This window comes from Trachemys scripta, chromosome 1, assembly GCF_013100865.1.
Source record: "Trachemys scripta elegans isolate TJP31775 chromosome 1, CAS_Tse_1.0, whole genome shotgun sequence".
NCBI lineage: Eukaryota > Metazoa > Chordata > Testudines > Emydidae > Trachemys > Trachemys scripta.
The window spans coordinates 141,422,725-141,435,053 of record NC_048298.1 but is presented as its reverse complement, the minus strand read 5'-3'; the positions used below and the strand labels follow the sequence as shown (position 1 = coordinate 141,435,053).

The 12,329-nt window shown below is 44.1% G+C and overlaps 1 protein-coding gene across 5 annotated transcripts in view; it reads right to left on the bottom strand.

Annotated features, from left to right (window-relative positions):
- MAN1A2 (mannosidase alpha class 1A member 2) overlaps positions 1–12,329 on the bottom strand; it is a 295,186-nt gene that overhangs the window by 43,088 nt on the left and 239,769 nt on the right. For all 5 annotated transcript variants that reach the window (XR_004647895.1, XM_034787853.1, XM_034787871.1 and 2 more), the window contains one exon: positions 684–799. Coding sequence is in view for 4 of the 5 variants with exons in the window: in XM_034787853.1 (XP_034643744.1) it covers positions 684–799 (116 nt within the window). In the remaining variant the exon portion in view is untranslated. The remainder of the gene's footprint in view (positions 1–683; positions 800–12,329) is intronic.

Below are 12,329 nucleotides of genomic sequence, written 5' to 3'. Positions count from 1 at the left end.
GGACTGCGGTAAGTTCGAACTAAGGTACGTCGACTTCAGCTACGTTATTCACGTAGCTGAAATTGCGTACCTTAGTTCGAATTGGGGGGTTAGTGTAGACCAGGGCTTAGTTCAGTACTATGCTGACACCACTCAACGTTAAGATCCAACAAAATCACATTACAAGGTGGCATGAAAAACACTGAAAAGAGAGTCACCATGGGAGGACACTGGTTTGTAACGTCTACACAGTTACTAACTAAATATTTTGTATAACATCTAAATACTTTCAAAAAGAATTTAAGAAATAAAAAATTCAGGACCCCAATTCCTAGTGTCATTACATACACTTAACAGGCAAGAAGACTATCCATGATGTCATGGGGAATTTTGCACATATAGGGTTGTAGGATCAGTCCCAATTAAATTTCACCTTGATTTTCTGTAGCTAATCGTTTTGAAGGAGTTGATATTTTTTAGTACGATAATCTGCACTAAATAGATTACACTGAAATATTTTTTCTTAAACTACACAAAAGGAAAGGTTTCTGTTGTATTCTTGGAGCTTTAAAAACAACCAAATTGCTTTCCAAGTAGACTTAATAAAACAGGTAAAGTCCTGTGCTTCCCAGTTATCAAAAGTGTTTTTTTTAATGGCACTATTTTTATCCATTACATAGAAAAACTCAGTGGATTATAATCACCTCAATAGCATCGTCGTACATTTTCCTTGCCTCCGTGTCCATTTTGTCTGACATCAACCAGGCTTTCAATAAGTATTCATAAAAACTGTCTCCCAGCCCGCCCACGGATGTGTGATCTATAACAGAGAAAAAGAGAATAAAATGTAGGGGGTTTTAATACAGTACCACCTTGGATTTATCCAGGACAAAATTCTACATTTTGTTTAAGCCCCTACCAGTTTCAAACCGTCATTATTTTAATCCAGTTCAGCAGCTATTTCCCCTCAAACCTTTTATTTCATTTTCTTGGAATCTGTCCCACAGCAGGCATCACAATTTTCCTACTGTGCATGTTCAGTATTCCTCATTCTGTGTCATTTACAGAGTAAAGCTGACCCTTCCGTGTCACAGATTTAATGTAAGGAATGTTTTGGCTCCATTACACAGAACTTAATCTTTTCATTGTTTGTTGTTGTTGTTGTTTTAAATAAATAAGAACGTATACTCTCAGATTCAATAGCAGGGATATAATTGTAACATGTAGCTATATAAATTGTTCAAACCCATAGGGAATCTGTTCTTTCAAGGACATTTTTATTATTCATTATGAAATAATAACTTACAGAACCTGCAAAATGTGCCAAGGTAAATACTCATATTCATGTTCTTTCACAGTTAAATTGGTGACTACCTTCCTTTGCAGTATACAGTGCAAGCCTTGTTCTGTTACCCCAGGTATAGTTCAACTGGAGTTGGGGAACTGAATAAGGCATGCACTGTTCACTACATTGTTAGCTGTGCTTTCTTGAATATCTATTAGAATCCAACACCAATGAACGCTGGGTCTCCTTAAGTACGTACACAGTGATCCTTACTGTGATGATTTTCATTTCAAGGGCTGCTTATCCTTAGAAGTCACATTCATCACATTCAAATGCATGTTCACATGTACCCACAGACAGCACGGTAAGGACATCAGAGAATATCTGTGAGAATTTGGTGAATCTACTTACATAATGCATGCTGTTTTATATTGGGGACTCTCCATGTGTACCTGTGTCAGACTACGAGTTTTACTTTCAATGCGGGGTTTGTTTTCCTTCTCTGCTGTCTTTTACCTTCATATTAAGCTAAAACCCACAGGAGGTGACAGAAGCTCTTGCCAAGGAAATTAAAATAAATAATAAGAGGTTTTATTAGGCTACGTCAACACTAGCACTTTTGTCGGTAAAGCTTTTGTTGGTCAGGGGTGTGCAAAAAACACCCCTCTGACTGACATAAATTACACTGACAGAAGCGCCAGTGTGGATGGTGCTATGTTGGTGGGAGATGCTCTCGCCCGACATAGCTACTGCCACTCATTGGGGGTGGTTTAATTATGTCGGCATAGAGCAGCTACACGGGCGACCTTACAGGGGTGCAGCTGCAGCAGTACAGCGGTGCTGCTGTAAGATGTGTAGTGTAGACGTAGCCTTAGTTACATAAATAAAAAGGGAATAAGGAAGGATGAGGTTGGGCCGCTACACAGTGTGGATAGGAAGGAGATTAAAGATAATCTAGGTATGGCCCCAAAACTAAATGAATACTTTGCCTCAGTTTTCAGTAAGAATGATAATATAGAGCATGTGCATGAAGACAGTATGGCTGATGGAAATGAGTGTCTATAGCTGGAAATTACCACATGATGTTGAAGAAAAACGTAAAGAGCTTAATGTGCTCTGTAGCAGGGTGGTCCCCTGCTCCTGCCCTGAAGGGCTTAAAACAGCCAGAGAGGAGGGCTGGGGCAAAGGAAAAACTACAAGGCTGATTGGGGAAGCAGCCGCAGCTGGGTCATGCCCCAATCAGGCCTCAGCTGGCCTGTATAAAAAGGCTGGGAGCCAGGAGCTCAACAGTCTCTCTCTGCCTTCAGAGTGAGAAGGGCCTGGCTGCAGCAAGCTAGACATAGGGTACCTGAGTGGAGCAGGGCTGGGGACAGGCTGAGGAGCTGAGGAGCTCCAGCCTGGATAGCCCCAGGCTGCGGCCTAGTAGGAGGCCAAGGGGTACTGGGGGTTGCAGAGGGCAGCCCATGGGTAGGCCAAGGCAGCAGGTCCAAACCCAACCTTACCTGTGATGAGTGGCCTATACTGCAGTCTGCCCCAGGGAGCGGGGGCTAGTTGGTGACTGGCAGTGGCCTTATTCTGAGGTGAGGTAGGGATAGTGGGTGGGGGTTCCCCAGGGAGGGGAGACCCTAGTACTGAGGGGTGTACTGCCAGGGGGCAGCACCCCAGATACAAGGGCACCGGGGTCCAGGAGGGACACGGGGGCCAGAGGACAGGCAGATCACCGGCCTGCAGGGGGCTCTCCAGGACACTGGAAGAGCTAATTCCCAGAAGAGACCAGCAAGAGGCGCCACAGTGGTGAGTCCGCCCCTCTACATGCTCAAACTGGGGGGACTGGGTAATTTTCATCACAGAATACTGAAAGAATTGGCACATGAGATTGCTAGTCCAGGAACAAGGATTTTTAATAAAACTATTTGCGGGGTAGTACCATATGACTAGAGAATGGCTAATGTTGTACTTATATTTAAGAAAAGGAAAAAAAGTGATCCAGGCCGTTACAGACCTGTTAGTCATAACAGGGTTCAAAAAAGAACTAGATAAATTCATGGAGGATAGGTTCATCAATGGCTATTAGCCAGGATGAGCAGGAATGGTGACCCTAGCCTCTGTTTGCCAGAAGCTGGGAATGAGCGACAAATGATCACTTGATGATTACCTGTTCTGTTCATTCCCTCTGGGGCACCTGGCACTGGCCACTGTTGGAAGACAGAATACTGGGCTAGATGGACCTTTGGTCTGACCCAGTAGGGTCATTCTTATGTTCTTATGTTCTCAGTAGCATGCAAGGTTTTAGAGCAAATTGTGAAGAAAAGAACAATTAAATTCACAGAGGTAAATGGTAAAGGGGATGGAACGCAACATGGATTTAGCAAAGTCAGATCATGCCAGACTAACCAGATTTCCTTCTTTGAGAAAATAACTGATTTTTTAGATAAGGGAAGTCAGTACATCCAATATATTTGGACTTCCATAAAGTGTTTGATTTCACCTGTGGGTCCGGGGACAGAACAGGCCCACTGTTCCTCCTGCATGTTGTAAGAAGCGACTAAAAGGGGGCTGCCTGGAGAGGAATGGGCTCCACCAGGTTAGAAATTTGCCCAAGACACACCATATGATGAGCAAGTCAACAATGTCCATACCGGATTGATCGCAGCCCAGGTTAATAATGACCGCGCCATCCATATCCCACCAGGGCAGACACAACAAGTATACTACTGGTGTAACCCCAACAAAGAGGGTCTGTGGAAGATATAACATCACCATAGCCACATGGAATGTAAGGACATTGAGACAAATAGGGAAGTTGAAAGAACTCATGTACGAAATGGAACAATACACCTGGCACCTCCTAGGAATCTCTGAGGTCACATAGAAGAACTTTGGAGAGGTACTAACGGAAGAAGGCCATGTACTCTATTACAGTGGAGAGGACAAACGCAGGCTTATTTCCATCCGTCTAAAGGCAGTACCGTTTAATATCACAGTGGTACAAGTCTACGCCCCTACAACAGACTATGACGATGAGCAAATTGAAGGTTTTTACAATCAGATCCAAGACATCATCGATAAGGAAGATATCAAGAAAGATATCTTGATTGTACAAGGAGGTTGGAATGCTAAAGTGGGTACTGACACACAGGCAGATTGGCGAGATTATTGTGGCCCTTTCTGTAATGCGGTAACCAATGAGAGAGGATTGAGTCTTTTGGAGTTTGCCAGCTATAACAATTTGGCTCTTTTAAACACATTAGGAGCACATAAAGCATCCAGACGATAAACATGGCACACACCTAATGGTCTACATCACAGCCAGATCGACTACATCATGGTGCAAAATCGATTTCATTCTGGGATTAACAGAGCTAAAACAAGGAGCTTCCCCAGTGCTGATATTGGAAGTGATCATGACCTTGTGATGCTAAATTTTTGACTGTGGCTAAGGAAAATCGTCAGGCCAAAGCTCACCAGAACCAAGTTTGACTTAGAAAGACTCAGAGACCGAAACATTGCAGAGTAATTCCAAGCAATGGTCGGTGGAAAATTTGCCCTGCTGCTTGCTCTAGAGGAAGACATAGAAACAATGACCAACAATTTCAACGCTGTAATGAATGAGGCAGCAATGGACATCCTTGGGAAACATCGTAAGAAGACAAAACAGTGGGTCACAAATGAAATACTACAACTGTGTGACATTAGAAAATAACTTAAGAGATACAAGAATAGCACAGAGAGCTGATAAATACAGAGCGATTGGCAGAAAGATCAAGAAAGGAATGAAGGTGGCCAAGGAGATATGGATTGAAAAACAATGCTCTAAAATTGAAGAGTGTATCGATAATAAAAATAGCAAATGAGCCTTCCAGGTTGTAAAAGATCTGACGAAGGAAAGATGGACCAAAGCTAACGCAATTCAAGACAAAGAGGGGAACAGTCTTATAGAAGAAAGGGACATCATCAATAGGTGGACAAACTACTGCTCTGATCTATACAACCACCAGACAAATGAAGATCCTAGTGTCTTAGATAGCCCAGATTCAACAGAGGAGGATAACTTTCCAATACTATGTGAAAAAGTGGAGACAGCTGTGAAATCACTCAAGAATGGAAAGGCTACAGGTATTGACAACACCCCAGCCGAACTGATGAAATTGGGAGGAGAAAAAGTAATAGATGTACTCACCAAGATCTGCAACAAGACCTGGCAGACCGGCGAGTGGCCTTCCATGTGGACTCAGTCACTAATAATCACTCTGCCAAAGAAAGGCAACCTGCAATTGTGTCAAAATTATCAGACCATAAGCTTAATTAGCCATCCCAGAAAAGTGATGTTGAAAGTCATATTGAACAGATTGAAGCCACAAGCAGTATTTACAACACCAGTAGGACATCTCCCACATCTTTGTTGGCTTCAAGAAGGCGTTTGACAGATTATGGCACAAAGCTCTCTGGGAAACCATGAAGAAGTATAATGTTGGTCATAAGCTTATTCTTACCATTAAACATCTGTATGCCAAGGCCAGCAGTGCAGTTTTCGTCACTGGCACAACAGGAGAGTGGTTTCGCACCACTGTTGGAATCCGGCAAGGCTGCCTTCTTTCGCCCACATTATTCAACATCTACTTGGAGCGCATAATGACTGATGCCCTAGAAGATCACATATGCACAGTCAGCATTGGAGGGAGAACAAACTCAAATCTTCGGTTCGCTGATGACATTGGTGGCCTGGCAGGCAGCGAAGATGAACTTGCCAACCTTGTGAAACAATTGGATGAAACCTCTGCAAAATATGGCATGGAAATCAGTGCAGAGAAAACCAAGCTGATGACAAACTAACATGATGGGATCAGCTCACATATCACTGTCAGTGGACATGAGCTGAAGACAGTGAAACGGTTCAAGTATTTGGAGGCAATCATCACTGATGAAGGATCCAAGGCAGAAATTCGGGCAAGAACTGTGCAAACAACAGCAGCAGTGGCAAAGCTAAAGCCAATTTGGAAGGATAAGAACATCTCCCTGGAATTCAAACTGAAACTGCTGCACGCATCGGTCATCTCCATTTTTCTGTATGCGTGCGAGACATGGACCCTTACGGCAGAACTTGAATGGAAAATACAGGTAGTAAAGATGAGATACTTCCGTAAAATCTCCTACTTTGACCACATCACTAATGAAGAGGTCTGCAACATCATCAGCCAATGCGCTCGGTCAAACGAAGACCTCCTGACGACTGTGAAGAAGCACAAGCAGAAGTGGTACGGCATGTAACAAGATCATCTGATCTATCCAAGTTCATCCTCCAAGGGACAGAACAGGGGAAGAGAAGAAGAGGTAGACAGAAGAAGAGATGGATTGACAACATAAAAGAGTGGACAGGAATGGACTTCGCGGAGACTCGAGCACTGACACACAATCATCAGGGGTGGAGACAATTGGTTGACTGCTCATCAATGATGGTGCCCCAATGACCAATGCGGTTATGGGAGTGATGATGATGATGATGAAAGTGTTTGATACGACACCACATAGGAAATTATTAGTTAAATTAGAGAAGATGTGGATCAGTACAGGCATTGTAAGGTGGATAAGGAATTGGCTAAAGGGGTGAAGACAACAGGTTGTGCTGAAAGATGAACTATCAGACTGGAGGGAGGTTACTAGTGAAGTTCCTCAAGGAGGGGTCTTGGGACCCATCTTAGTCAATATTTTTATTAATGACCTGGGCCCAAAAAGTAGCAGTGTGCTAACGAAATGTCCTATGATATCAAGTTGGGAGGCATCACCAATACAGAGGAAGATCAGAACATTACACAGGAAGATCTGGATGACTTTGAAGACTAGAGTGACAGAAATGGGATGAAATTCAATAGCAAAAATACAAAATCATGTATTATGGTCTATTAATAAGAATTTCTGCTACAAGCTGGGAGACTCATCAATTGCAGGCGACACAGGAGGAGAGAGACCTGGGTGTGTGGGTTGATCAAAGGATGACTAAACGCCACCAATGTCCTGTGACAGTGAAAAAGGCAAATGCAATCCTAAAATGTTAGGCAAGGCATTTATTCCATTAGAGGTAGAGACGTATTAATGCCATTTACAAGGCATTTACATCTGGAATATTGTGCACAATTTTGATCACTCATGTTCAAGAAAAAGTAAACTGGAACGCGTGCAAAGAAAAGCTACTAGGATGATCAGGGGAATGGAAGGCTTGAGAGGAGACTGGAAGAGCTTGGCTTGTTCAGTCTAGCAAAAAGAAGGCTGAGGAGGATATGATTGTGCTGTATAAACACATTGGGGGGTAAATACCAGGAAGGGTGAAGGACTATCTAAGCAAAAGGATGATGTTGTAACAAGAACAAATGGATGTAAACTGGCCATGAACAAATTCAGGCTGGAAATTAGATTTCAACCATTAGAGGGATGTGGCTCTGGAACAGACTTCTGATAAGAGTTGTGGGTGCAAACAACTTAGTTTTAAGAGAGAAGGGGACACATTTATAAGTGCCATTGTATGATGGGGTTGCTTGTGATGGTGGGGGGAAGGCTCAACAGGCCTGTGGCTTACTTCTGGTTTATGTCTTATGTTACTAAAGCTCATGCTTCAGGGTTTCAGCTGGCCACCACAGAGGTCAGGAAGGAATCCTTCCCACCCTCTGTAACGTATTCGGGGAGGTTTTTTTATCCCCTTCCTTTGAAGCATTAGGGATGGCCACAATTGGAAATGGGATAATGGGCAGCATTGGCCAGGGCTCTGAGGTGGCACCAAGCATTCACTTTCTCAGGTGCTTGGTTGGCTGGTTCTTGGTCCCATGCTCAAGATCTAACTGATCACCATATGTGGGGCTGGGAAGAAATTTCCTCCCAAGTCATATTGGTGGTAATGTTGGGGGCTTTTCACCTTCTCTGTAGTGTGTGGGTGCAAGTCACTTGCCAGGATTATCTGGATATACCTCACTTAATACTCTACCATTGTGGGGGCCTCAAGCATTGGTGCACCTCAGTCCTTCCTATTCCCTGCCTGTGGCACATAATAGTCCAGTCTCCTGAGGGTCTCCTTTACTTTCGTCTCATTTCCTTTGTTGGGCTTAATGTGCAGGTAGTGTTTGTCTCCTGTGATATACAGGAGGGCAGATTAGATGACCTCGTGATCCATTCTGGTCTAAAACTCTGTGACTCTGTGACAGGGCTAACAATGGAGAGTCATTCATTCAAATGGACAACTCTTAGATAAAGCGATGGTTATTATGGTGGCAGTGTGTATGGACCTGTAACAGTGTGAATTACACAAGTGCAAAGAGCAGCAAAAGCAAGTACCCTACGAAGCGAAAAGCACAGAGAAAAGTCTCAATGGTCTTTTGGGGAAAGAAATATTAAAAAGACAGACCGGGGAAATGAATTATGAACAGCTGAAGAAAAATTGGCTGGTTGGGCTATGCAAAGAAAAGCAGCTCAACTGTTGCTGAGGATCAAACAAAGCATAGCTAATATTTGCTGTATTCTCAGGACCAGAAGAGGAACGATGGTCCACCACCACCAACATAAATCTTTTCCACCTCTGGGTTGGCGTAGGTAAGGGCACTATGATATCCACCATAAATAACCCTGAAAAATTAATGAATGGATGGTGTGTGTACATATAATAAGGTCTGGCGTCACACACTGAATGAGGAAGATAATAAAATATTAAAAAAATGAGGCAGGGGGCCTGTGCAAAAATAGCATCTGATCATGTAATTAAAGACTGTATCATCATGCATATGCATAAGGGGGCTGACTTTTTCTCTTTTATGTGCTTGATCTTGCTACATTAATGTTTTTTTAACCTTGTTTTCATAAGTAAGCGCCTACTTTATTTTAAAAAGAGCACACTGAAAAAAACCAAAATAAAAAAATACATCATCATATGGAAGCATTTTGACCCAAGATATATCATTAGCAGAGATGGAACCATTAGATCCACAGCACAGCCCTCTACCTCTTGAACTAACAGAGTAACTGTATTGACAAATCACTGAAGGTGGATGAGACATACATTTTGTCAGTGTATTTCATAACTATTTGCTAGACAACAGAGGAACACTTGGATTCAGGAATCCTGGGTTCTAGACAGACTCTAGAGGTAAGTGTAGTCTAAAAGTTACAGACAGTGTAATCCACACAACTTCTGGACGTGGTGTTCTGTCCCATCTAGTGGCACTGAGACCACTTAAAGAGAGAGATAAAATGAGTTTGCTCTACAGCCTTAGCTAACAGCTTTTAGCTCCTGCTGTAGAGACTCATGCACTAAGCTCCAGAGGTCCCTGGTTTAATCCTGCCCGCCGCTGACCGGGGTCTGTCGGCGTTACAGTAGCACACACATTTGGCATGTTCATTATGAAAGGCAGGATGAGTGAATGGATGAAAGATTTGGTCTGCTGTATGGAAACATAGGTTCTGTTCCCAAGTTCTGAAATTAAAAGTAATCTTGTTAGTCCATCTATAAAATGAGAGCGAATGATACGTGCATGCTTCCTAACATATTTAGTAACAATAGCTATGAAATGTATATAATTATGGCTTTCAGCTCAGCACATCTTCTTCTAAATCAAAGCATATCTACCAGATATGTGCATATATGACATTTCTCATCAGTAAGAAATCTCTCTTGCACCTTGTACAGATCCATTATTCCCAAAGGACCAATACACCTCAGGATCACCACTCCTCACAGCACTTAGATTTCTTTATAGTGAAAACAAGTAAAAGTTTATATAACGAAGAACAGTGATCCAAGAACAAGCAAGCAAAGTACTGGAAACATATGGTTAGGTATAAAATAAAAACATAAAACATCTTCTAGACCCTAAACTTAACTACCAAGACATTGTCATGTCATATAGAGCAAAAGCTCATATTCTTCCAGTGTATTACAGCCAAGCTTGGCTGTGATCTTCCATTCATGAGACAAGTCAAGTTGTGCTCTTGTCTCTTCAGTGGCTGTGACCAGTGGGTGACTGGGAACCAGAGGCAGTCAGGCTCAGTGAGTCCAGAAACTCTTTGGGAGGGGGGGAGTGGAAGGGACAGGAAAGTCGGAGGCACGCTCTCCTGTTCTGATCTTGCTTCCCATTACCATCTTCTACCCCTTTCCCCTAGCTAGTCTCCCCTACCCCTGCTTCCTCCAGGTTAGAGTTAGACACTAGGGTCAGGACACCTAGCAGTTCTGCTCCTTTCCCTGCTTCCATGGCCCCTTTTAGTGGGTCCCTGAAAGTGTGTGTGGTGGGGGGCAGGTAAAAGGACTCTCCAGGGTCCTGGGGGGCACATAACTTTACTCCTTCCTCCCCATCCCAGTATTCTCTAGGCAGTACTGAAGAATCCCTATTTTATGGACTAATGGGGGATTGGGGATTTCATACAATAAAAAATTCTTAAAATTGAACATCTTAAAATTACAGTGCATAAATATATTCATTGTTCAATGACAGTGTACATAATTAGGGCCCTACCAAATTCACAGTCTGTTTTGGTCAATTTCATGGTCACAGCATTTTAAAAATTGTAAATGTCATGATTTCAGCTATTTAAATCTGAAATTCATGGTGTTGTAATTGTAGGGCTCCTGACCCAGAAAGGAGTTGTGTGTGTGTGTGTGTTGGGGGAGGTTATGGTACTGCTATCCTTACTTTTGTGCTGCTGCTGGTGGCAGCGCTGCCGTCAAAGCTGGGCAGCTGGAGAGCAGCGGCAGCTGGCAGGGAGCCCAGCTCTTATGGCAGAGCCACCGCCAACAGCAGCACAGATGTAAGGATGGCATGGTATGGTATTGCCACCCTTACTTCTAGGCTGCTGCCTGTAGAGCTGGGCCCTCAGTCATCAGCTGCTGCTCTCTGGCCACCTAGCTCTGAAGACAGCGCAGAAGTAAGGGTGGCAATACCGTGACTTCCCTAAAATAACCTTGCAATCCCCTACAACTCCTTTTTGGGTCAGGTCCCCCAGTTAGAGAAACGCTCGTCTCCCCCATGAAATCTATGTAGTAGAGGGTAAAAGTACAGAAAAGGCCAGACTCATGGTCCGTGATGCATTTTTCATGGCCATGAATTTGGTAGGGCCCAACCCGCAGTTTGAAAACCACAGATGTATAGGACCCTACCAAATGTAAGGCACTGGGTCGTGGTGGCTCTGGTCAGCACTGCCAACCGGGCCGTTAAAAGTCCCATCAGCAATGCTGCCAGGATAAGGCAGGCTAGTCCCTACCTGTTCTGACACCGCGCTGCGCCCCGGAAGCGGCCAGCTGCAGGTCCGTCTCCGCACTCCTATTGGCCGGTTCCTGTGGGTGAGAGCTGCACAGAGCCACTTGCGCACCTCTATCTAGGAGTCAGACCTACTGCTGGCCGCTTCTGGGGCGCAGAGCGGTCCGCGGTGCCAGGACAGGCAGGAAGCCTGCCTTATCATCCCCATTGCACTGCTGAGTGGGAGCCACCCAAGGTAAGCCTGCACCCCAATCCCATGTCCCAAACCCCTGCCCCAGCCCTGAGCCCCCCCAAACTCAGAGTCCCTTCCTGCACCCCAAACCCCTCATCCCCAGCTCCACGCAAGAGCCCTCACCCCCTCCTGCACCTCTGCCCCCTGCCCCAGCCCAGAGCCCCTCATTCCCGGCCCCACCCCACAGCCCTCCCCTGCACCCCAACCCTCTTCCCCAGTCCTGAACCCCTCCCACACCCCAAACCCCTCATCCCCAGCTCCATTGGGTCATGGGCATCAACAATTTTCTTCAACTGTGTTGCCAGAAAAAAAGTTTGAAAATCACTGCTATACATAATGAATGGTAACAAATATATACACTGAGCCTGATTTTGCTTTGTTTGAGAGAACTGCATCTCTTTGCTGCCAGATCTCTGAGTCTTTTCAAACCTGTATAGCCTCTTGAACATGGCTGAGGATTTAACTCACATTAAGCAGCAGAAAGATAATTTTGCTGGCAGAAAAATGGTTTATATAACTTGTCATTCACAGGATCAATGTTAATAAAACTGAGGTTTTACTGAATTGCTAAACCCAAGCATCCAAAAATCATAAGTCAGGCCTC